This window comes from Clinocottus analis, unplaced genomic scaffold (assembly GCF_023055335.1).
Source record: "Clinocottus analis isolate CAN_PGR_092001 unplaced genomic scaffold, fCliAna1.0.p SCAF_9, whole genome shotgun sequence".
Taxonomy (NCBI): domain Eukaryota; kingdom Metazoa; phylum Chordata; class Actinopteri; order Perciformes; family Cottidae; genus Clinocottus; species Clinocottus analis.
The window spans coordinates 3,665,794-3,692,354 of record NW_027176251.1 but is presented as its reverse complement, the minus strand read 5'-3'; the positions used below and the strand labels follow the sequence as shown (position 1 = coordinate 3,692,354).

The window sequence follows — 26,561 nt, the reverse complement described above, 5'->3', positions numbered from 1 at the left end:
TAACATTATAAATAAAAAAAGTGCATAGAAAAATTAAACAGGTTTAGAAATATGTATACAAATATTTACAAACCCAGGGTTTATTTGTACATGGTAACAAAGACGTAAATTTAAAGATCACATATTTTCTCATTTGTATGTCTTTTACACTTACTTTAAAATAACCCTACTATATATTTATATATATTTTTATATATATGTGTATATATAACATACAGCTTTCTTAACAGATTCTGGGAGAGATGGTCATGATAACTTCAGGTTTTGACTAGTGCTTTCATCCTTCGTTGCAAATACACACACGCACACACAAAGACGCTCACCCACACCCACACACAAAGACGCAACCACACACACGCATGCTTTGCAGGACATTAAAACCAACCTAATCTTAAATTATCATCCTCTCTTTTTGCATCAGTATTCCCAAACATCTGTATAAACAGCTGAGGTAGAATCCTTGCAAGGAGTTGGGAGTGACTCTGCTCTTGTTGTCAGCTAGGTGATTGACACAAGTTATTCTGGGCTCCGTCCCAGTGATTGGACATGCAAGAAAGAAAGGGGATTAAGATCAAGACAAAAACTTGATGGAAATTTGCTCCAAGAAGGGTGAGGAAGAACAAGAGAGAAGAGGGGGAGGGGGTGATCATGGGCTTGGGGAGGCAAACAGTGCTCACTTTACTCCTGTGGCTGATTCTAAGACCGTCAGTACTCTACCGTAACAAAAGAAATAAAATTAAAATGATTCTTTTAAAAATACCTGCGCTCGATCAATTTCTGTCATAAAGGCTTTTTTAAATGTATGACACAACTGCCCCAAAAATAAAATTCAAGTAAATTAGTGAAACAAAAGGACATCAGTTGTAAACGGAACGAAAAGATACAAATGGGGGGAGATCTCCTTATAAACTCGACCGTCACCGTTCATACAAAGCACAACCGTTTACCGTTTAAAATAGAAATCAAAACATGAATAAATAGAACTACCAATTTGAACAGTGTGAATTAGATTTGTCTCATCAATGACGGCACTGAACATCGACTAAGAACAACAATTAAACATTATTTCAAAAAAAAAAGAAAAAGGTGCCGAGTGCATTCTCTCAGCTCCGTTTCAGACCGAATGTTTTCTGCAACATCTAAAAAGTCTGTGCGCCACGTTCTCAACAAGCTTGGTGCAGGAGCTGAACACACACACTCAGTGGCGATGCTTTATACCAGTGCGCTCCCTGATTAAGAGATAGACTGTAGCAGGTCTCACAAAAGATGAAGATTATTTGTACGTTTGATGGTTGTTGATGTGCAACTGTAGGGCAGCAACGTCTTATTGCAATAGGTGATGAGCATCTGGCATGACAGTAGTAAAATATATATTTAAAAAAAGTGATATTCACCACAACTCTTTCACTTTTGGCTTGGGTAGTGTTTGCTACATACACTGTACATCAAGAGGAAAAAACACGCCTTAAAGACGCGTTCCCGTCTTTATAAATATGACACTATGTTACCGACTGAAACTGTTACAATGCTATCTAATTGGAAATCAACATAGGATGCGAGTAGGTGACGAAAATCACACCTATGATTCAAAGTGTGGAACTTAGCAAACACTTTACATTCCCATGACAATAAGAGTACTGCTTGAGTGCATACATTTAGGATAAACGGTCTCAGCAGGGTGAATGAACAGCGAAACAATTCCTGATTTACGGGACATTTTTGTCCAACTAAAGAAGTTAAAGACCATTCAAAGCTTAGCACCATGGTTGTGTTGTTATAGACCCCCCAACCCTATCCAAAACAAAGTCAAATAAAAAAATATTAACAACGCGAGAAGTGTTAAATACAAGATAAAACACACAAATAAAGGTTTGAGTAAATGTATGGCTCAAGAACTGACTTCACCACTGTATGGATGGGGCTATAATGTTCCCATCACTGGAGGATGGAGCAAACATGATTATAAGCGTAATAGAAACAGACATACACCCCCCCCACACCCACCCATCACAGAAATGAATAAAACATAAAGGGAATCTCAAAACCTACCAATAGGTTTTCAGCATTGATTCAAACAGATAAGGCTTAACGTGTATATTAAAGAAACTCTATTGGTGTCATCCATTCTGATCCAGGAACTCCATACATTAATCACGTCTTGTCTAAATGTTCCACTGTCCTGAACACTAAAACCATATTTACTGCTGCTGTGTCAGCTGTACATCTGAACTCGGTCACAGACAAAGGAGAAACTTGTCTGATACGAAGCTTTCTGTGCAGGTTCTCCACTTTTTCTTCTTCTAATATCCATAAAAATGTCCAAATATCACATCAGCAAAATATTTCCGACTGGTCTCATAGTGGCTAATTCCCCTTCTGTGCTGCCGCCCCAAGCCCATTCCACCTTAATTTAAGGCTTACTGGTAAACAGGATCCTTCCATTTTCATACGAGGGATGTCTCAGATGTCTCAGTTGAGGAAGCGGCGACATCGCCTGGCTCCACAGTTGCAGTTGAGTTTGCTGCTGGCGTCCTCGATGGGGAACTTATAATCGTAGGTGAGCTCCTCCCCCCTGTAGATCTTCCGCAGGGCAAAGATGACGATATGCTTCCGGCCTTCCACGTTGATGACTCGAGAGTAGCAGTTCGGTTCACAGGAGTGGTTGATGAATCTCGCCGCATTGCCATGCATGGTTGCATCCACCACATCAAAGTCATCAATGCGGAACATGTAACAGCCAATACCCTGCGAGGTAACACACAAAAAAGAAGGTTAATCCTATTAATAGAGCTTTGAACCTTTCTCAACTTTATTCTTGAAAACATCTGAATGAAACTTATCAAAGAGATAGAAACCAGACCGACCTTGCCATCGTAGTACTTTTCTCTTTTGTCAGTGAGCACTGAGCGAATGACGATGCCTGCGTATTCAATGACCATCTCCCCTGCTTCAATGTTCCTCTTGCAGAAAAGACCACGCCCATGGATCGCCGACCTGCAACAGACCCACAGATGTCAGAACCGGTCGGGTCGGACAAGATCATTTGCTGGTGCAGACTCAAGCCAATTTCTCATATTAAAAATAGTCTCAAATACGATATATATTGAGTATTAACTTTACAAATAATTATACGAATTGAATCATCGTCATGATACTAATACATTTTGATTCGGTCTATTTATTGAAACAATGGGATAGCACTACAACACATATAACAGATAATTTATATACAGTAAAAAAAAAAAGTTACATTTTAGTTTGAATTTGTTCAATACTTGGTTTACCACCTGAGCTGTAAATTGTGTTTTGTGCCCATTAGCAAAAGTTGGCATGCTAAACTGTGATGAAGATTATAGACAAACAGAACCGAAAGCATGGCTCGGTCTTCAGTTTTGTTTTAGTATATTGTTTGTTTTGACTTTGTGTTTGTCTCTCGCAAGGCTTCCTCATAGGCTCTCTCTCATTAAACTGCCAAAGATTGCACATCTGGACAGCAGCTGTTGTTGAAGTCAACATCTCAGCCACGCAATTCAGCAGTTAGTTCAGAGATGACGGAGGCTTCTCACAGTACTCCTGTAATCTCCTATTGTTTCACCATTCCACCCACAAATGTCTCACAATCTTCCCCGCATGCATTTACATAACAGTTGGATACCAGCTAGAACTTTATTCATAAACTTTTGAAGGAGTTGCCCACTGGACATGAACTCCTGTAAATAATGAATGAACTCCAATGTGCTTCTATGCAGAGTGAGTCTTCAACGTTTGATGGCACTTCTCCTGTAGATGGCACTAGCGCTCCATTTCATATTGAAATGGACTAAATAAGTTTGTCTCACTTAAAGTCTAACTTGTACAAATCCTTCATATTCCCAGAAAGGATCTGGGTGGTCTCTGAAAATTATGGTGCTTATCAGTATGACTATTGGCAGACTATTTTTATAATGCGTATAATATTATATTCAACTCAGACACAATTGATGACTTGTCCTGTTATGGTTTTCAGTGCGTTTTATACATTTACTCAGAATTAAAAGTGACCAACAAATGTTCTTGTTACTCTGTTCTAGAGTTGTGAACTTCTTGTGTATTACATGCACGTTGACAGGGATGCATTATTCTATGTTTTAATGATGGCTTGTAACTGTATTATACATTTCTAACGCTAAACATGAGAAAGGATGATGATTGCAACTTCTTGCTGGATTCATTGTGTGTTCTACCTTCACAAGGAGTTTGTTACAATTTCCTTGAAAATTGTGAAACCAAAAGCATTGAATTCTGATTATTTTACAAATGTAGTTCTGTACTGACCTGTACACGCCTACAGCCTCTTTGGATGTCCTTTCCAGATGTCTGAAGCGCATGGCCATGGGCAACTCCAAACTAGTAGCCCGTCTGAGGAAGAGGGGACAATAATTCAACAAAGATGTTTTCATTTTCTTATGAAATAGCAAGGTTGTTATTACACTTTAACGGAGTAAAAATATACAACGGAATGAATGAAGCCTGACCTTGTGGACTTCAAAAGAACCTCGTCTTCCTCATCGTCATAAGGCCCAGTGTCAGGAAGCTGTCTGTGCTGAGAAGCCAGGAAGTTAAACATGTCAAATGTGGACTTCCTGTTGAGAGACAAGAGAAAACAATAACAGGTTAAGATGAGTATGGACTCAGTCACAAGTCTAACACAAAAAGTCAATTACTTCAAAAATGACATTTAACTTATATGTATCCGTTGTAATGCTATCCCACTTGTACTTTTCCCCATCTACAATTAGAAAAAAAAGGACGAGACAATAGCCTCAGTAAAGACACAAGAGCTGAACTGATGGGAACTATAATAAGTATACGTGCCTCAGATACAGCTCGGAGCGAGCGCAACCAGTGGGATTGACGGGGAGGTCGTCCTCCTGCGTGAACTGTTTGAAGAAACGGAAGGCATGGCGCTGACAGCGGTGGGCTCCTTGCAGTTGCTCCAGCAAGAACACCACTGCATCATGGACCAGACCCATCATATAAGCGCCGGTGATCCTCTGAAAGGTCAGAGGTCTCAACCTTGCAATAGCTCGCGCCTCCTGCACCCCATCCACCACTGCTTTCCACGCCACTGAAATGAGAGTTTAGAATTAGGGGGTCATTCAGACAATACAATGAACAAAGATGGCGAGAGAATTGTCTCATTGAGAAACTTGTTTTATTTATCAGCCGTACCCTCAATACAGTCTGCCTCTGCACTGAAACCATCATCACTGGTTATGTCAAATCGTAAGTGTGGCTGGTCTCTGTTCGTTGGAAACTCCTCTTCCTCAGACAGTGGTGGTTCGTCCTCTGAGATAGAAGCAGCGCCTAAAAATAGCAATTTATACATTCAGTCTTTCACACTATCTGTAGATGCTGTGGCCACAACTTTAACAAAGACCCATGCAATATTTTTTGAACCCGCAGAAATCAATAAATCAAGCAGTAACAATGCATGAATACCAGAGTATTTCTTCCAGTCAGTCAGGGTGCTGTGTCCCACTGGTTCCCATGCATGCGGTTTGCCTTGTTCGCCCTGAGACATATAATCCCAAGGCTCTGATCTGAGAAAAAGAATACAAACACAAAACGGTAACCAAATGCACTCAATGCGATAGTCTTCTGGTGTAATTTACTCTTTTTAGAACCCACAAAAGGGAGCACTGACACTGTAATGGTTTAGTAAATCCAAACATATGTCATTCATAAAGCAAATGTAAGTAAGTTAAATATCAAAGCTTCATTTGTAATCACTAAAAAAAAACAATAATTTTAAGAAAACATGGGCAAACCATGGCAAGCGCCACTAGTACAACTGTAACGAGTCAAAAGTGTTGAAAGTGTCAGAATCCAAACCATTTATTTGCCATGTTTGTTTTCCCATACAAACAATTTGGTGTATGACATTTAACAATAAACATTTCACGATAAACAAAGTGCAATAATGGAAGGAATATTTACAATTAAATCTACTATTCTAGTCCAGCAACCCCCTCCCCTCCTCCATTTCTTGTATTAGCTTAATTTCAAACAAGCAGGTAGCAGGTGATAAATCTATTAGTTCATCCAAAGTTCTTCACAAGAGGTTATTCATTTCAGGTGGGAAAAAAAGCCAAACGTTTGCTGGTTAGTTTTAAAGACAAGTCAAAATCTTACCCGGAGCTTTCAGAATCACTTATATGCTCCTCCTTCAACTGGTCCAGGTTCAGTACTCCTTTCACTGTTGGGGTCTTGATGCGGACTCCTGAAGCTCTGCTGGAGATGCTCGGGAAGATCGGTCGGCGCTGCTCCTCATCCTCACTGGGGGGCTCTGGTTTTAAGAAGTCGACTTTGGACTTCTTTGTGACAATGCGGTCTGAAAGCGAAGACACTCTCTTCATGCGGACGTGGGTGCGAGATCGGGGTGCAGGTGCAGGTGCAGGTGCTGGCGTTACTGACGGCGAGCGAGGCAACACTGGCGTCTCGGGTTCAATTAGCAGGCCGGGTGGTAAAACCAGTGAGGAAGGGCTGAGTGTCCGAAGCCCACTCCACTTCGGGGTGTAGTTACTCGCCATTGCTTGATTGATGATTGCTTGGGCACTTTCAGCAGGAGTCATGGGGGGGTTTTCAGTTGGAAGAGCAGACTGAGGCCCCGATGACTTGGATTTCTTGGCTGCACTCGAATCCTTCTTCTTCTTTGTCTTTTTCAACTCTGGAGCGGTTTCATGTTTTGGTGTTTTTGCACTCTTTCTTGGCTTCTTCACATTAACTGACGCCACTGTACCGTTGCTATTGTGAGTGAGCAGCTGGGTAATTGTGGTTGGATTCTGAACTGTGGACGGAGGCGCTGCTGTTGCGACGCTGGCCCCGGGGGGTGGAGGAGTCAAATTACCGGCCGCTGCGAGCGTGGCTGACAGTGCGTTGCTTTGCAAAAGGCTGGCGATCTGAGTGACACAGTTGTAGGAGGAAGAGCTGGGAGTGGGAAGCTGAAACGTGTTGCTTTCAGGGTTCTTCACAAAGATCTGCCCGAGGCGGTTCACCAGAAGGACGTGCGGCGTGGGATCTACATTGGGACCTCCCACCTCCTTCACGGTAAGAATAGCGTGTCCAGGTAACGGCTGGGGAGCAACCGGCTGTTGAGGTTCCAAAGTTGGCCTGGATGTAGAAAAGTTGATGGAGATGGTGTGGCCCGGTGTCGCTTCCTTCTGCACAGATAAAGAGCTGAAACCATTTAGGATGACGGGGGCAGAGGTGGTTTGGACTGACGTTGGCGCTGTTGAACATTGTGTCGAGAGTACCGAAAGAGCCGACATTGACGCAGAGGAAGAAACAATGGTGACGGCTGTAGAGGACAACGGCTGCGTGGAGTAGATGGGTAGAGAGACAGTTCCACATGTTCCCGATGGGAGGCAAGTGCCCGACAGAGCTGATTGCACTGGATCTACAACGGGACTCAGGGTGGTTAGTTTAGCCGACAAGGGGCCCATTGATGGGAACGTTAACTCCTGGGAGGATGTTACTGGCTGAAGTGTGATACTTGTTAGAGACGGTTTACTGAAACCTGGCAAACAGGAATACATCTGCAGAGAGTCTATGAGGCTTTGAGAGGGGTTCTGTACATCCGTAGACATTACAGGGGAGGGCTGAAGGAGGTCTAGCAGAGCGCCCTGAATGTTATCAGCAGAATCTGCTAATGCGGGTTCCATTGTATTAACTGTCAAGTGGTTCATCAATACAGTAGAGTGGCTGCTGTCAGGCTCTGAGCTCAGCGGTTTACGGTCTTCAGATTGCTGGGTCTCCAGCAGTGGGCCTTCACGCAAAGGAACCAGCTCAGATAAATGTGGACTCGTGTCACATCTCTCAAGAACAAGAGGTGTTTCAGAGACAAATCTGGAACCCTGGAATATTTCCTCAGAGTTTTGGGAAATTTGTGGAGAAACCAATCCCATGCTGTCCTCATTTGCATCGTGGCATTGTGGTGGATCTTTATGTGAGTCATCCGTAGGACTTTTGCTGGCAACTGAGGTGGTGACTGATGAAGAATCTGTCTGCTTATCATTGGATGATGGTCTGGGGAACAGACTCTGAACACCCTGTGCGCTGTTTGTAGAGTTCGATTCAGGGGCATTTTTATTGTTGAGGCTTTTGGCTTGTATCTGAGCTTGACTACAACCCTCAACCTTCTGAGCATCGTCGCTGGTCGCTATACTTGCGTCACTCTCCGTACCGTCGTCTACACCATCTAGCTGAGCCATAGAACGGGAGGAAGGGGAGGAGGGAGATTTGGAATGATCTTTTGATCCGGGACAGCTGACTATTGTCCGCGAGAAGTCAAAATAGTGCTCCATGTCATCATCAGAAGAAGTGTTGCTTAAGTCATCTCTGGCTGAAGCCGCAGACCGCGGCAGGTTGGCGACGAGAGTCTTCCTCTTGTGCACTTCTTGGCCTCTTCCCCAATATTCATCCCGATCATCACCGTCCACCACTATTTGTCCCCCACAGTTCATTGCCACACCTTCATTCAGGAGTGTCTCTTCAATCTCCAGCTCTGTCCTCATCTCTTGGGCCAGATTCACGTTGGAGTCCTTGTGGAATGAACTGAAGGGGAACACTTCTTCACCCTTCTGTTGGTCTAAATCCCTTTGTGGCGATGTACCGTTTGCCGGAGAGACATCTTCAGGTTCTGGGGAAGCCAAGAAGTTGTGTGGCACCTCGACTGAGTCCGACTGGTTCAGATCGAACGACAATCGATTTCTGGGTAGATGTGGTATGGTTGGAGAGAAAGACAGACTCGGGGAGGGAAAGCTTGCGGCACCGTCCTGCCAGGGTGACTGAGGAAAGAACGATGAGGTACAATGGGTCATTGTATTCCCAGGGCATCGGACTGAGGAGGCACTTCTACCTCCAGCAGAGCGGGATAATGGAGAATTTATCAGGTTGTCTGGAGCTCCAAGTGGAAGCAGCGGGGAAGTGGGAAGGGAAGACTTTCCAGCACGGAGAGTAATTGGTCCAGTCAGAGGACCCAGAGGAGTGGGAGGCATGTGACCGTGCGGGCCTGCTGTCTGAGAGTGTGGGCGAAGAACCCTTCGCGTATCCTCCAGATCACTTATGGTTAATATGTGGTGGGGTTTCAACTTGTTTAATCCTGAGAAGAAATAAAAATGGAGACGTGAGATTATGACTTGATCAACATATTTGTTGTTTGTGGACTTAAATAAATGGATACTTTACCTGGGGATGGCAGGGGTCGGGACATTCCTCCAGCTGGTCTCCTAGGAATCTTTGGCCTGGCACCGGGATCGAACTTGTGGGTCGGTCCTGGGATAAAGGTTTCCTCCATTGGGGGTTGGGCTTCCGTTATATCATTCTCTTGGGCTTCAGATTCTGACGATTCATTGGAAAAAACATTTTTTTAATTATTATTATGCATTACTATCTTTCTCAAGAACTGCAGTTCAGTCATAAACTACGCACCAGATGGTGGACAGGGACTGTGAGCAATGGTGTTATTGTCTCCTTGGTCAGGCATCTCCTCAACAAGCTTCTCAAGGACAACCGGCCGAACTTCCCGCACTGTACATGTATATTTGCACCGGCGCATTGGATTAACTGTACTCCAGTACCAACGAGAACACCTTAATGAGGAAGAACATTTAAAAAGTGCTTTTCACTCTTCATTTTCAAGATGTATTTATTTAATACAATTTAAAAAGAATAAAATGCAACTTACTGAAAACCCACAGGGAACAGTTTTCCTTTGCTCGCCGAAAGTTCTGTCAGCACACCCAGTTGGTCTATTTGCAGGGAACCTGCATAGTGACAATGTAAATACCAATTAGTTAAAGATGAGTTCATATCAGCAAATGTCAAAAAGTGAATAGCAAATCAGCTAAAAGATAGACATTTACCTATAATCACGTTGATTAATTCAGGTTCCAGTCCGGTCAAGAATTTTCTGCGGGGGCTGATTCCCTCAAAATCCACGTACACCCTGCGGTTAACTTCAAATTCCTGACCAGTTACCATCTGCAAAACAAAAAGGAAAATAAGTAATAATGCAAAGCAGAATCAAATTCTGAACCGTTAAACGGATACAGTCAGAGACTGTAGGAGCAGAATTTACCCTGCCACTGATGAGATGCCGGTGTTTGTAGCAGTAGACCTTTTTATCCTCCTGGAAGACACAGTGACGGGAGCGAGCGCACATGAAGTGATAGTTGCTTTGACAAGAAGTCAGACAACAGCCCACTGTGGCACCCGTCTGGTTGCAGCGTTCACATCGCTAAGAGGTGGTTGGGAGTAACATAACAAAGAAACAGCAATCAATTTCAAGTATGCATGTTTGTTTATAATTAGACTCAGATTTTTTTTTAATTCTCTAATATCAATATTTATTAAGCAGTTTACAAGTCATCTAACTCAGATTTCTAGTAATAGTGTGTAGGAATGCACATTATTAAACCAACAGGTAGATTAACAACCAACCATCAGGCGGCCCCTGGTGACAGCACTATGTACATGAAGTAGAGAGCCGTTGTCCTCTTCAAACACCTCAGCTGACCACAGAGAGCAGTTGACATGTGCCCACTCATTCTGGCCCAAGTACAGCAACCGGCCGGCGTCCTTTGGAACAAAAACAACAACCCTTGAGAAAGCAAAAAATGCTGCACGTGCAGTATTTACAGGCGGTTTACTCGCCAAGTTGGATATTAACAACAACTATGTACACGTTTAATGCATTACTTACATTAGGTTTCAGGTCTCCATATTTTTGGCACAAAGAGCACTGTCTCTCATCATCCTTAGACCATCCGGTTTCTAAATCAGCTTTTGAAAGGCGGCCCCTTTTCCCTAAAAAAATAAAATACATAATTTAAGACATAGGAGGCCAAACATTGGACAACATTGTGTTTTTTTAAATGGAATCGCCAATTCTCTTCCTAGCCCTCCAAAATTGATAGCATTACCTTTGTATTTGAGCCTGACAGCCCTGCTGGTTTTGAAGTAGTTCTGGCTTATAAGCTCCCCAGACAATGGAGAAACTGCTTCTTCTTCCTTTACAATTAAGCTTTGTCCATTGTCGTCCTGCAGGAGCCCCAGCGGAGCCCGAGAAGAGAGCTCCTCCCGCTCCTGCCACTGGGCATAAACATGCTCCGTCGTAGGTGGATGAACAGCATTAGACAGCATTCCCCTATTTAAAAAAAAAAATCCAACAATTCAACATATAAACAGTTTTTGATACCCCCCAAAAATTCAGCAGCACTTGTAACTTTTATATATGAGTACAAGTACAACATTATCATTAATATTACAACCAGTAAATAAATAAATAAATAAACATTACTCACATGGGCAATTCTTTGGTACAAGAGTTCCACACTTTTGGGTCTTGGCTGTTGAACCAATTAAATACTTCCTCAAGGAGCTAAAGAAAAAAATGACATCAGTTATTTATGATTGCTAACATACCTGCAGCGATAAAGCGATTACATAGCTTCCTGTTGCAGTTTCTCGTACTCGTATCCCCAAATATATAGTGTTGACAAACAATTCTCAGCACTACTTTTTCAGTCATATCGCACCTTTAAGTAGTAAGAGCGTGCGAGGGCAGTAGGTCTCTGCTCCTCTGGAAGATCCTCTTCTTGCTCAAGCCTCTTTCGCACAACCTGAACCACATCTTCATGGAACATTTTCTATGAAAAACAAACACATTTTAGTATCCACAAAGCTGCAATGTGAAAAAAGCATATTCCAAGCAGTCATTTTCAGTTTTCTTACATTAAAAATACTTCTAAATTCTTACTGAAATTAAAAATTGTATATCCATAAAGCCAAATAAAATTAAGATTCTTTTCCCCCACAGAACTCAAGGACACGCAGTAAGACACCGCAAAAGTGTTGTGTACTCACCAACGTGGTATAAAGGCCTTTGTCAAACTTCTTGCCCACAGCTCGGAGGTCACAGGCCGGCTGTCCTTCGACTCCGATGTCAGGAATAACTGACTTCTCACACTGCAGGAGAAACCAAAGCATATTTGACATACTGTATTTTTCATAACTGCTTCAGCACCTTATCAAAAAACACACATAAACACATCATGTGACTGTCATGTACTGTTTGATCCAAAGTAAAGGAAAGCCAAGTCTCCTACCTGTGAGCAGGCAACGAGGTGCTGGGTAAGGGTGGAGGAGAGCAAGCAAGCCAGCACCTTTTCCACCCCAGATCTGAGCTCAATATAGAGCAGCTCTCTCCAAGCGCTGGGCTGGGTCACACTGCAGGGCCGACATGAATACACAACACTCTCTGGCAAGCTGGACAGGATCTCATACAGCTCATCTAAAAGGATTTTACAGGACACAGGAATGCATCAGTGGAGGTTTTGTGCAATGCATTTCTCCCCAAAATATCTTCACATGCCTACAGCATTTATTCACAACATCATGTTCACCCACTGTGTGTGTGGGAAGCAGGGCATGGTATGAACACCCAGCAAATATTAGGTTATGACAAGTAATACAAGTATTATAAGTCCGCTTAAGCTTTTTGTCTTCCTGCTCACTTCATTCTTTGTTATCCTTTGTTTTGTTATGCAACACCTACAATGTAATTAGTGAGTTTGACATGGTTTCACCAGTGTTAATATAGAATACAAATCACCTGTTAGATCCTCACACTTGGCATGTACCCAGTGGTTACAGGTGCCACACTGCATCATCTGACTGTCATAGTCGTTGTCCTCATAGCACTTGAAGCAGATTGGACAGTAGTTACCTAATGAGACAAAGAGACGTTCAGAGATTAAGCTCAACATAGATCAGTAATGTTGGTGGATAATGTTGGAGGACAGATCTTTCATCAAGTCTCTCCTCACCCAGTTCATTGAGTTTTGAACAGTCTGGACAGAGTCCTTTGTCGTGGTTCCAGTCAGTGTCCCAACTCTTCCCCGGTGTGACGCCACAACTTTTACACCTGATGCATGTCATACAAACCTGTAGAGAACAGCAAGCAATTAAAAATCCAACATCAGCATGCTTGTTTGGAAATGCATAACTTTGGGGTTTCTAAGAAATACGAAACATACCCAAGCTTTCCTCTTCTTGTTTTGTTTGGGATAGTTGGGTCCCAGACAGGAAGTATGATAGCAGTTCTGGCATCGTTCACACTCCAACAACGGCTGAGGGAGACGGGAAAATGTAATGCTTTACTGACTGAACTACATTAATACTGAGAAGTAAAAAAACGTCAAAATAGCCGGCAGTACCTTTGACTGCTTGTCTTTCCTGCCGCACACATGGCAAAACTTGCAGCGGCGACAGCACCAGTTTTCCTTGTTCTCCTCAGAGGGGCGATCCGCTGGATCAAGGCAAAACTGGTGGAAGGGCTCACAGCATACTTGGCAATACAGCATCTGCAATAAGAAGTTGACAAAAACATTGAAAAAAAACAAAAAAAAAACTCCCGCAATGATGAGATTCATGTCTTTTGTTTGTTATGTTTTACCAGACCATAACTGTAAAAAGCCCCGAGCTTAACATAATTTAAAGAAGGTCAAAGAGAAATCAACTACTTCCATAAAGATAGAGCAAATGTATTAAGCGGTTACCTCATGTTGCCCATTACTGGCACAAAGGAAGCAGACACATGGTGGCATGGGCGGTGCAGAGGTCAATATACTTAAACCACCCATATTCCAGACGTTGTCCAAAGTACAGTCCTCCTGAAACACAAACATTGTGTACGTGACACAATTAACAGCTGGGAGTAGACTTCTTACAATGGTTACGAGCAGAATAATGTGGCTACTGACTAATGTACTGTATGTTGTTTCAGTGTGGTGACTATGTGAGGCTTGGATTTTTGTTTTAAGTATCGTCAAATGTTTTCACAGATGTTGTTCTGGGGTTAAAATGTGCCAGTGAAGAAATCAGTAGAAACAAAGTTATGACAAAAAACACAGACCTCACAGGGACACAAATAGAAATGTTAATTAGTGAATTATATTGGCTTTGATTAACTACATGTGCAACTTTAATCAAAACACTTTGGGGTTAAATCATTTTTGACTCCGTCACCATCAGGCAGCCACAAATTCTTTGTTGCAAGTGAACATAATCATTTTAGAAGTGTTTTTACGTTTCAATACGTTACGAAAGGTAAAAAAAAGAAAAGAAAAGTGCCTTACCTTGAAGTCAACCCTGATTTTATGAGTAGGTTTAGAAGACTCCGTGTCTCTCTGCTCAAAACCATGGGCAAGTGCAGCCAGGACACTGGGGGGAGTCTGCTCCAAAGCCCCCTGAGAGACAACCGAAGATACATGAATGTGGGCGGGAATGGACACACTTAAAGCAAAACACATACCTCATCACTTCCTTCATTCACTTTGTGATAAAGATCAACGGAGAGCTGGTACACAAGGACAAGCACTCAAGGAGGAAATGAGATGAGCGCATGCAGGTGAAATTCTCGGTCAGGTTGCATTGTTTTTCAAGTAAATGTACATGCTATAGTAGCTGTTGATTTTACTCCCACGGTTTACTGCGAACTGCAATACCACTGCAACCGGAGAACAAATATAACACAAAACCGCCACAAATGCAAATGGTGTTGTCCAACCAGCGCATTTACCCACCTTCTCAGGTTTACGTCGAGCAGGCGGTACGCGGTGGGAGCTGGACTTTCGATGCCTGACTTCTTCATCCGAAATGTCTTCAAGGAATCCATCCAGTGACACAAAGTCTTTAGAAGGCAGGAAAGAAAAATATTATTAAGAGGCACAACAGAAGGCTTGAGAAGATATTTATTAATAGTAGTGTTTTTTTTTAAAAAAATCATCTAGATTATGAATGATATTCATGCATCCGTGTCTAGTTCCTGAATGTTAATTTACCTTGACTGAAACGGGATCCAGCGCCCCTTCTCCTGGCTGGTGAGGCCGAGCTTGAGACAGCTTTGTCATCCAGATCGGAGTCGTAGTCCACCAGGTCAAAGTAGACGCGGGGTTTCACGACACGCTTTGGCTGCTTCCTTACTGACGGACTGTGGTCGTCACCCGGCAGACCAGAGGGTGAATCTGCACCACCCTCGTTCCCTTCATCATTACTCGAATGTCCCCCACTGAGAGATGATCTCCGTCGCTTAGAGGCACCTTAAAAAAAGAAGAGGCGCCATGTAGTTGACACACTAAATGCGGTGGAAGTGTCACAGCAACATGAAGCTTGCACGCTCAAGTGAAAACGTACCTTTCGGTGCCGTTCTTCCACTTAGTCTGCGTGCTTTTCTCTCTTCAATTTGATCACATCTCTTATAGCTTGTGAAAAGAGAAATGATTTTAAATGTTTGTTTTTTCAAACACTGTGATGAGAGTACAACTAAAAATGAAATATATGCAAACTTACACACAACACTGTCGTTTGGTATTGGGACCACCAAACTTGGGTTTGTCGAGGCAGTTCATGCACTTGCCACAGTCGTCCTCGTGGTTGCAGCCTTTGCATGTGCCACACCTCCGAGAGCGATACCCAAAGGGCCCGAGTCCTTTCCGTTTCCCAAAATTCGATTGCTTCTTGGCCTTGATGAACTTTGGATCCGACAGCCCGGGACTGTCTGATTCAGAGGGAGAACCAATATCTGCAACAACAATAGACGATCATCCATTAGTCAGTTATGTACTTCAACTTTCAGAATGTGGTTGCAGATAATTTGGTGGCACTGCTTTTTGGATACCACTCACGCACAGTAACTGATATTTTGTCTTTTAAAGATGTTCTTAAATGATTATACACAATCAATCAGAATCACAAGGGCCAAACAAACATCAAATCCATAGAATAGTACAATTTATAGGAAGATGGTTTCAGCAGTAAGCCAACTGTAAATACAATGCAATAACTAATTAACCTGCTAAATAGGGCTACATTTATTGTGTAGATACCTAAAGAGGTGTATTGATCGTAAAATATTCTATTTCCATACATCGGTCAGCTAATATAAATTAAGTTTCTTTACTACTCCATCCTCTGCTGGGACTAAGAATTTTAAACCAGTACTATCACCACATCTACCATCAAATCATCGGATTCAAGTCAAGAGAAGTTTTATGAGCATGTCTTGTGAAAGCCAATCAAGACTAGTCTGTCAGTTTACACCAACCTTTAGGGATGGCTGAAGGGGAAATGCCAGTCCTTTCATGGAGAGGCAAGGCGCTAAGTCTGGGAATGTCATCTGGTACCAAGGCTCGAGGCTGCCCCAGCACCACGGATGCAGCACGACACACATGCTTGATACGTGGACCACCTGCTTTACGGAACTCCTGGCACAGCGGAGAGATTAGCTGCGGCTGGGAAAATGTAAATAGAAAAATTAGATCGAGATAGAGACACTGGTGTTAAGAGGCTGGAATTGACAAAGGGAGTTTTCAAATGTGAAGAATTAGTTACAGATTTACGCAAAGTCTACTGAATAGAGCATGTTTGCGCTTGCCAAGTTTGCAACTACAGTAAGTAAGTAAGGTTCATGAACAACCATAAAACAAGAAACAAGAATTGTAGTTGGATTGATTTCTGTCTCACTTCTATTGATTTTTTTTGTTTTTGTTTTTTACACTTACTTGTCCTTGGGGTGGCTCTGTCTTGACTGGAACTTCAGCATTAAGCTGAACCCTCTGCTTCCGCCTTTGTCTTTTTGAGGTCACATCTCGAGATCTGGCACCAGCCGGTCCGGATAACAGCTACAGAGTTAACAGTGGAAAAAAAACAAGGCATCAGTACCTGCTTCTGAAAAAAATATTTAAAAAAAATTACAAACGGAATCGTTCAAACACTTTTTCCTCATCTATAACAGGTGCTAGTACGTAGACGTTATCTCATATTTAACCATTTACAGTGACTGTCTATGATGATGTCTGTCTACAGTGACAGAGATCGTGTACGGTGATCGTGACCGTACCCCTGATGATTTTAGCTGTTTCTGCTGGTCAATCTTCATAAGCTGGACTTTGGCTTTCCTGAGAAGATTGAACATTCTTTTATTTGCACCAGTGAGGCGCGCTCGTTGTGAAGCTCCCTTCTCCACAGGTCCGAGATAATCGCCTTCACCTGCGCCCGATTTCTGCTCTGGTGGCAGGTCTCCTGTAAAAATAAAGTAATAAATGGCAATTATAGGTAATAAAGTACATGAAATAATCTGATGCTTTTTAAATAAAGCTGCTTACCCGAGTGAAGCTGGAAAACGTTTTTCCCCACCGAATGCTCCTTTTCGCTGTGCTGAAAGGCAAAGAACTTGGAGTTCGTAGTCCGAACACAAACAGAGACTTTTCTCACCACTCCAGGAGAATCGAGGTCTTCTATCTTGAGCTTGAGCTTGGATTTGTCCTTCACTGCGTTTGTATTTCGTTGCCTCAGGCTGATGCTCATGGCCTCATCATCAAGCCCCTCTGCCAAATCAACAGGAGGCGGAGGAAGTTTACTCATGCCGTCTGTCTCGGCTGTGTATCTGCTTTTGGGAAGACCTGTGTGTGCCTTCTTAAGCCTTTGATAAATCTTGAGCTGAGCCGCTTGTTTATTAAACTTCTGGGAACTTTTCTTTTTTGGGGCCTCCAGCAGTTCAGTAGATACTTCTCTGGGCTTTTCAAGTGGTGTCGATAAATACAGATCCTCAAATTTGTCCTCTGAAGTTTTGTCCAGTGTGTACACTCCCTTGCTTGGCTCTTCTGGCACATGCCACTTGTTGAACGTAGAGTTCTTTAGAAGAGATTTCTTCTTTTCAATTTTGCCACATAATTCGTCAGAAAATAGGCTGTCGGCGATATCGATGTCGTCATCCAAGTCATGAGATGAAAACAGATCAACATCCAACTGAGCTTCTCTCAGTATGTCCTCCTCGTCAATCGGCAGGATAGGGGAAATTGCTCTGCACGTCCCATCATCTCGCCTCTTTGCCGGGCGCATTTGCAGGCCCAGTTGGAAACCCTTCTTCGGTGAGTTTCTTCGAGGCAATATGGACATTCCAGCGTCATCCATAAACCTTTGCGGGGTCTTTATCACTCGTGAGGATCTGGCACTCACAACAGGCATAATGAAGTGCTTGATGTTTTTCACAAACTTTGATTTACCAGGTTGGGCATCAACAACAACATCCGCTCGTCTCTCATCGACTAACGTGTCGGTTTCTTCCTGCTTTAAACTATCGTTGAGCTCCATTTCCATCAACTGAGAAATTATTTTAGATGGTGGTTTTGGCCTTTTGGACCTCATGAAATGAAGGCCTGAAGGTCGTTTTTTGTGTTTTTTATGAACTCCAACAAGTTTGGAGCTTGGCGTTGGGGACGTTGCTTCCACGGGGGTGGAAATGTCACTATCCTCCTCAACAATTTTCTGAGCGGAACGGAATTTAAGCGGAGCAAATTTACCATCTCTGCTCCTGTGCCTGTGTTTCTGATGCTGCACAATCAAAATTTTCCGCTTCTTTCGTACTTTTTTGAGAGATTTTTTTTTCCTCCGCGGGCACCGCTTTTCTGGATCACGTGCTTGACTTTCCGCCACCAAAGAGAGTTGAGTATCGATTAACTGAATGTCGATTTCCTCTTTTACTGGCGGAAATATCTGCTGTTCTTCCACTGACACGGTGTCCTGTTTTGGCTCAAGCTGTGTACAATCTTTAGTTTCCGACTGACTTACTTCTGGCACTACAACAGACTCTGTGATAGTAGCTTCAACAGTAGCCACCTCTGCGACGACATCAGTTTCAGGTGCGACAACAGCCTTCTTGCTTTGAACGGACCTCTTTTTCCCTAGTTTATTATTTCTACACCTTTTGGGTTTGGAAGGCACAGGCAATGGTTTGGCCACTTCGATCTGTGGCTCTACCTCATTCTCCACCTTCTGTGGAGAAACTTCAACTGGCAACTGTATGGGATCGTCAGCCACTTTTGAGGAATCCTCATCAGGAACTTCCGTGGAGTTTACATTGGTCACCTGCGAAGAAGGCTCCTCGGCCAAATCCTGAACAGCATTTTTAGGAGGATCGTGTGAGCTGGAATCTTCAGTTGAAGCCTGAACGGTGTCTTCAACGTGCTCTTGCGGCGTATCTTTCTTCCGTGGACTTGTTTTAGGCTTCCGCTTCTGTGTGGTCACTGGCTTGTGGCCCACAGACTTTGTTAGAGGTGGATCAAAGCTTGGTGTCCTCCGCCTTAGTCTCCTAGTTGGTGCGACTACAGTATCCAGACATGATGATTTGTCCTCAGTCACTTCACTCAGATCTTTCAGAACTTCCTCTATAGTTTCAGACACAGGGCTAACTTGTTGAATCAAAAAGGATGGCTTTGAGCTTTTATGTTTGCCAGGAGAGGAGACCTTTTTGATCTGAAGAGGTGGAACTTTCCCGCAATCCATTTTAATGATTTCTTGTGGAGGTGTTTCATTCACGTGTTCCACTTCAACTTCCACCTGTAAAGTGGACTTTTCCTCAAATGACACATCGGTCTTGTTTTGGGAACCCTTCTCGTTATCGTCCAAACCTTTACTCTCTTGTAACGCTGAGTTATCCAGTTTAGATTTTATATCCACAACCTGCAAACTGCTGTTGAGACTGGCATCACAATATGTAGACTGGTCCACTTCAGTCACAGTCTTCTCTGTTATTTTGACAGTCTTCTCTGTTACTTTGACAGTGTTTTCAGGCCCCTGTGTCTGACTCTCTCTCTTCACTAATGTTAAAGTCCAGACAAATTTTTTTCTCTGCTTTTTCTTTCGAGTTGAGTTCTTCCCACTGGCCTGTGCATCAAATTTGGGGTTTCTGATCTTCATCAACTTTAAACTTGGGACCTGCATTTCCTCGTTCCTGACAGTCAATTTTTCAGATACATGATCGGTCTCTGTGGATGATGCACCATGGTTTTCTGGCACCGTAGCATCCTTATTCAGCCTCTTGCTTTGCCTTCGCCGGTTACTTCTTCCTGATGGTTTGGTCTCCATTGTTTGTGAAACTTCTGGCTTTGACTCCACCAGAACAGCATCACTGTTACTGGGACCTACTGGTTCAGCTGCGCTGTCTGAGACTTTTTTAGTGAGTGGGTTAGTGACTCTATTGCTCCTACGAAAAACTTGTTTATTAACCCCTGAACTTTGCTCTGTCACAATGTCCTTATGCTTTGACTTCTTTGCATTTGTTTTTGGCTGCACAGTGCCACTCTCCTTTACAGCGTCAAACTGATCCGGTGGTTTTCTCTCTTTTGATTTTTGGTCATCAACCACAACTTTGGCGCTCGTCTGGCAGACAGTCTCTGTTTTCTTTGAAGCTGATCTCCCACGTCTTCTTGCGGGTACAGTCCCATCTCCCTCATTTTCAGTGCCATGTTTATCCTCTTGTGGTTCAGTTTTTAATTTCACGTGAGCACTTGAGATCTGGTCGCCCTGAATGTCCTTGGCTTTAGGCTGCTCCTGGATCTCCTTTATCTTCAACTTCTTTGCAGATTTCTTATGAGGCTCCTTTACGGTTTTCAGTTTCTTTTTAGCCACCAACTTGATAGTAATCCTTGGTGCTCCTGATGTGGCTCCGCTTTTAATTGACTGTCGATCCATAGTGTTTTTTCCTTTCGAACCTTTCCTGCAGTCCTTTGCAGGATCTGCTTCGGGAGATAAGCTGTGCGTTTTCTCCAAAGAATTTACATCCTTAACAGGATCAGGGGGGGTAATATCTGCCTCCACCGCTGGCGTTTTAAGCGGTAGCTTCTCACTTTGACGTTTAGATTTTGTGTTGACAGCATCACCTACACAACAAAAAAGATTTTAAATCCTTGAGGGAATGCTTAACCGGTAATTGCAAGAACTGTCTTTAAATATTGTGTTGCATATGGAATTTAAATTTGTGTGTTTCTCATAAATGACAACAAATGTAATTTGTTGTCATTAGGTGCAGTAATATACTTTTATTTTCTTCCTATTTTACCTTTAGAAGGGTTTTGTCGCAACCATAAAGGTCCTTTGGAGCCCTTTCTCTCAGCTTCAAACCCTCTGAAGTCGTCTCCCTTGGAAAAAAGAGGGAAAAAAAGATAATTAAAACTTGAAGAAAAGTAACACCACTCTGCTGGAACGCTTCCAGACCATCAGCAAAAACTCAAAGATATTAGTTAACAGCCTTCATTCTATCTAAAGCATTGCAGGAATTGTGTCCACTGCACTGTAGATAGAGGAACACTGAACAGGTCTCTCAAAATGAATTATGAAGAATGGATTATTGTTCAAAATAATAATGAAAACACCAAACGTAACAATGCATGTTTATCTTTGCATATTGGACCAAAGGCTATGTCATAATATTGTTTTAAGAAATTGCAATAACTGCAATAATATCAATGACAGGAGTGATTTCATTTCTCCACATTCAAAACAAATGTTCATTTATCTCATCTGAATTGTAATGATCAAACACGAAAAGGGCTTGCAGTTGTAGCAACTCATAGTGATTATTTTTTTTGCCTGTTTGGGGGAACTAATCCTGAATTTCTCATGATACAGTTACATGTAATGCAGACTATTTGCAACTTCATGCAACTGGACTGTACAAGCTCTGTATGACCCACACTTACAGTTAGCAGAACACCTACACTACCTACAAAAAAACTGCAGGGAAAGGAGGTCTACAATTACGATTCCCTCCAAGTACTGAAACGTTACTCCCCCATGATTGCAGCTGTAACCTTAAAGCCTCCTAACAGCCCCACTCTTATAGAACAGCATTACACGTCAACGATCAAAGTTTCATGTTTAACAGTTGTGAAAGTGCACATGGCTATGGTACCCTTCTGCACCATTATTTTAACATGTCGCGTTTGGTAAAAGTAGCTAGCAGTTAGCCTTCCACTCCTCTCGGAAGCGTCTAACGCCACTCACTTGTGTATACAGAAAATCTAGCCAGAATTCAAATTTAAGTTTCCCGATTGTCCACATCACAGCTAATGCTAATAAAACAAATACGTAGGACCCTCGCGTTTGTATAATTTAAACCAGTAAAACAGCAACCTCTGCTCGCATCTGGACAGCGTATGGAGCCCGAACACTTAACGTTAGCCGGTGAGCCATTAGCGCAGTAGCCCTCCCGTTCTTTGTGTCCGCTACTAGCAGCTAGCTGCTAACGCGATGGCCCGATGTCGAGCGGGCCACAAGACAGAATAACTGCGATTCCTGTTTACAAACTGGAGAACTCACCCTTTGGGTTCTTAAAAACACACTACAGTCGTGTTTTCGCGCGCTAATATTTAACCTAAATTAGAGAAAACCAAGGAGCGGGTGCTGCTATATCCTTCGTGCTTCTTTGCTGAAGAGCTATTTTGTGTAAATGTCATGGAGAGCCGCTCTGCGCTAACACTCGTTAGCTCCCCCAGCGTGAAGCTAAACGTTAACGTCAGCCTCGCGAGGGGATGTTGACATTTCTCCACGGCGCGCTCCCCACCAGTCACATTGCGCTCACACATTCAACAATCACGCAAAATATGAGAAAATGAAATAAAGATACTAACTCCTGGTTCGGTTTGGGACCTCACCTCTTCACTCCCACTCGAGCTGTATCCAGCCTGACCGAGGACATGGTGGCTCGCCTCTAGTCCGAGTAAGCGCAAGTGAGACTGGTCTTCGTTTAACGATAGGACCAGGTTTGCGGGCCTTGGCCCTCCGTTAGTCACATCATCGGCGTCTGAGCCTGATCGTCCGAGCTGCCACCGTTTCTCTGAGCGCAAACGACTGCGTGACGACCAAGGCCGACCGGGGAAACGACCTCTGGCCGTAGCGGTTCCACCTTGGCCTCCTACGGCAGCCGCGGTTGCTGATCCGCATCCCGCTGCCGCCATCATTGCTTTAACAACAACACACACCGATGGCTAGCAGTTCGAGGAGAGACAAGAGGGAAGGCGCGAGATGGGAGGGGGGAGCCGCAAAGCTGCAAGGGAAAATGAGTTTAGGTGAGGCTCCAATGGGCCGGGGAGAGTGTCGACCCTCGGAGTTGGTTGTATATGAATTGTTTATACAGAAATGTATTATTTCAAACTATGACACTTGAATGAATTAAATTAACTACAGTTGTTTTGATTATCGGTGTCCTTTTTTTTTTTTTTTACAATAAGTGGCAGGATTAATCTGTTTGCTGATGTTGGAAAAAAAAGAGAAAGAGGCAGAAAATAATGACACATAAATACATTTACTACAGTTGTTTTGTTTATTAGTGTCGTTTTTAAATTACTGTATTAGTCTACAATATATTTATCTGATGATGGAAAAAAATTGTAAGAGGCTGACATTTTTCTGCAAAAAGAAAAAAATAGAAAATACAGTTCCAGGATATAATACTATAATACATAAGGAAGCTTTATAAAAGAGTGCATTCTTACATAAACCACTTGAAATCAAGCAAAGTGTCTCATTATCTTCCAAATTGATGTTGGCAGGATATACAAAACTCAGTTTAGGTAAGGAATTAGTATATTGTTGTTGTGGATTTTAAGTACAGTACTGGGTCTTGGTTTAGGCCTCTTTAATTGCCACCCATATTTCATGTTTGATAGGAGGTGTGTGCCTGGCTATACGACAAACAAAAACACTTTTCACGTTTTAAGTGAGATGGTTTTGTCACATTGGAAGTCATGTAAAAAGAAACAAGCTTTGATTGGAGGGAAGTTGAGTATGTTATTCAAGGATTGGGGAAGATGAACATAAATATAAGGGAAAGTGACAACTTACAGACGCAAAAACCCATGACGCGTTGTAACACAATGGTCCAGCAGGTGGCGGTAGGCAATCCAAGTTAGCAGGGGCGTGCCTTTAAAAAAAATAACAAACAAAGAAGAAAGACGAAGAAGAAGAAGCAAAAGAATGCAATAGAAACGAAGAAGAAGGAGGAAGTGTTTGACTGTTTCTGTTTGGTTTGTTTTCGACGCTTCTCTGACCCTTTGGCCTTACAAATACCAGGTAGGTTTAAATACCACATGAATGTACAGTTGGGCACGAATAAATATTATAAAATGACTTCGCCCATCTAAAGAACGTAATGAGTTTCTGCTCCGTGTGTACAACCTAATGCTACATCGCTAAGCTCATGACGCGCTAACGTTAGCCTGAGGTCAATTTCAAGTCATCTGACAAATGCCAACATGTATTCAATTTGACTTTGATCACTTTGTTTTAGTCAGGTCTGGACTACTCTATAATTTACTTTAAACGGAGACATAACCAGTATCACATTTATAACATAAGTTTGTATTTGTGTTTTTTTTTAGCTGTTTCTGAACTATTTTTCCTCTTCTTTTGATGCAGGATCGCAATGAATCTGGAACGAATGCCCAACGAGGAGAAACTAGGCCTATGCCGAAAATACTATTTAGGTGAGAGTACTCCAAAATTAATCCATGAATCATGTTTGGATACCAACATCTTTACATAATATCTTAGTTCCTCCTTTTCTGTTTGTAAATTCGGGGTAATGCAAGTAGTGTTAAAGCCTACCTCTAAGCTATAAGTTATTATATATTACATTGATTAGATTACCGGGATGTTTCCAGTGACGGGGAATCTTTAGTATTGTAAAGCATCAGCAATCTTGAATCGAGTAGGATATAGTCAGTCGTATTGTCATTGATGATGGTTTTTTTTCATTGATGTTTCTCAGGTGGCTTTGCATTCCTGCCATTCCTGTGGCTGGTCAATGTAGTTTGGTTTTTTAAGGAGGCCTTCATGAAGCCACTTTACACTGAACAGGTGCAGATCAAAACATGTAAGTGTCATAACTGCTCCTTTTTAATACAAATTTTGTTCGATCATGGTCAAACTACTTTGATGAGGTTAGTTATCTTTATGGATCCCTTAAATCTTGGTAGAGTTTGGGTGACTTTTCGAGGTGAGCTTCCTAAATAGTGCTAGACATTATTTTTTATATAAAAGTCGTATTTATAGAATTGTTGTATTCATAGATTTAGGTTTTAAACTGTAGAATTTCGTTTTAGCAAAACACCATGAAAATATATCACTCTGTATGTGATTTGAGAATCATCACAATCTTAATTTGATTCATTCCCAGGCCTCAATCTTTAAAGTAGGACAACATATGCAAATGTTATGCTTTTTACTTGAGCTTTGTTAAAACAATTAAGACAGTGAATGTCTCTGTGGTTACTATTTACTTTCTCATGAATCAAATACTATATTTGCAATATTCGGAGCTTTATTTATTTTCACACACACGTGTGTTTCCTTTTTTTAATGTCAAGTAATTGTCTCTTGTGTGTTTTTCGTCTAGATGTGAAGCGGTCAGCACTGGGTTTGTTGTTTTGGGTAACAGTACTGACCACATGGATCACCATTTACCAGCGCTTCAGAGCAGAGTGGGGTGAGGTGGGAGATTACCTCTCCTTCACAATTCCACTAGGCATTCCCTGAAAACATTTTTTATGTACAGTCTTTTAGTTTTTTTTATGTAACTAATGATCCACTAAAAAAGGACCAAGGAGTTTTTCTTCTTTAACAATAGTGAAAGATTCTGATGAATTGTCTGGTCTGGAGATAAATGTAATGTCTGGTTCACATTGACCTAATCCCCTATGTCTTTAAAGTATAAATACTCAAGAATTCATGTTTTCTTTTTTTGGCTTGGCGAAGCATTTCAGGAAATTCCTTTTGAGTTTCTATTTTCTTTTTTTTTCTTTTTTTAAGCGTAGGATAATTAACTTAGTTTAGAAGACAATGTTTACAGTATTGAAAGTAAATGATAAAGCTGGATGTGCATTCAGGTTTGTTCAGGACATTAAACATTATATCCAACATCTTTTTTTGCTTGACTTTTTGTTGAGTTTAATGTTTGTGTGATTGTGCACCCCAAACTATTTGTACATGTGTATGAATGATGAATAAAAACAAACAAACATTCATACTGCTTCCAAGTTACTATGTTTTCATGTATTGTACTTCCCAAAGCTAGTTCATACTTGTGTTGGAATATCATTGCCCCTCTAGGATCAATCAAGCTGTATTGACTTCTTCGTTGGTGTATATATATATATATATATATATATATATATATATATATATATATATATATATATATATATATATATATATATATGGAGAAAATAGCTCACCAGTGATAATTTGTGTTGTTATAGAGGCTCCTAAAGTCTGGACAATCACTGGCGCCTGTTGTGAAACCCAGTAACTTAATCCCTCCAAATGTCGCCACTTCCCTATCATCCTATATGAGTCATAACATAATCAGTGCCATTTTTAGTCACTCCAGTCCAGTCAAAGCTTTGGTGACAGGTTTTACATTACTAACAGGGAGAACATGTGCCTGCCATATAAACTGCTGACTTTACTGGAGTGTGCCAGTAACAACACAGAAGTATCAGCATGTACGGTTCTTTTATGATGCAGGGAGGCCCTTAATAAAACTTGACTTACGGGGTAAACTAAAAATCCTTTTATGGACTTTGTACACTGTTTCTGTGTGTGTTCGTGTGTGTACTGAGTGAAGAGATGACTGAAAAGATTATTGAACTGGAAGTACACTTTTGAGGCGCTTTTTATAG

At 42.1% G+C, this 26,561-nt stretch overlaps 2 protein-coding genes across 3 annotated transcripts; one reads left to right on the top strand and one right to left on the bottom strand.

The window, feature by feature from the left end:
* On the bottom strand, positions 1-22,850 carry kmt2bb (lysine (K)-specific methyltransferase 2Bb). 2 transcript variants are annotated; one of them, XM_068569103.1, is made up of 36 exons: positions 22,512-22,850; positions 20,942-21,020; positions 17,208-20,762; positions 16,943-17,124; positions 16,605-16,724; positions 16,148-16,334; positions 15,394-15,625; positions 15,238-15,305; positions 14,886-15,143; positions 14,628-14,734; positions 14,181-14,291; positions 13,602-13,715; positions 13,260-13,406; positions 13,080-13,172; positions 12,870-12,987; positions 12,656-12,769; positions 12,150-12,334; positions 11,908-12,009; positions 11,580-11,690; positions 11,346-11,422; positions 10,965-11,188; positions 10,745-10,848; positions 10,483-10,620; positions 10,121-10,279; positions 9,906-10,023; positions 9,728-9,806; positions 9,472-9,632; positions 9,229-9,381; positions 6,175-9,142; positions 5,482-5,582; positions 5,212-5,346; positions 4,851-5,107; positions 4,515-4,618; positions 4,315-4,398; positions 2,865-2,994; positions 1-2,745 (listed from the first exon to the last, which is right to left on the bottom strand). In XM_068569103.1, exons 1-36 carry the CDS (start codon positions 22,839-22,841, stop codon positions 2,470-2,472), a joined length of 11,481 nt encoding a protein of 3,826 aa, XP_068425204.1. In that variant the 5' UTR covers positions 22,842-22,850; the 3' UTR covers positions 1-2,469. The 2 variants fall into 2 exon arrangements, with proteins under 2 accessions (XP_068425204.1, XP_068425205.1); XM_068569104.1 differs by having other exon boundaries at positions 22,536-22,850.
* A 989-nt stretch (positions 22,851-23,839) lies between these two features.
* psenen (presenilin enhancer, gamma-secretase subunit) lies at positions 23,840-25,904 on the top strand. The gene is made up of 4 exons (XM_068569147.1): positions 23,840-23,952; positions 24,298-24,365; positions 24,650-24,754; positions 25,277-25,904. The coding sequence occupies exons 2-4, from the start codon at positions 24,305-24,307 to the stop codon at positions 25,414-25,416; spliced, it is 306 nt and encodes a 101-aa protein (XP_068425248.1). The 5' UTR covers positions 23,840-23,952; positions 24,298-24,304; the 3' UTR covers positions 25,417-25,904.
* Positions 25,905-26,561: the final 657 nt, after the last annotated feature.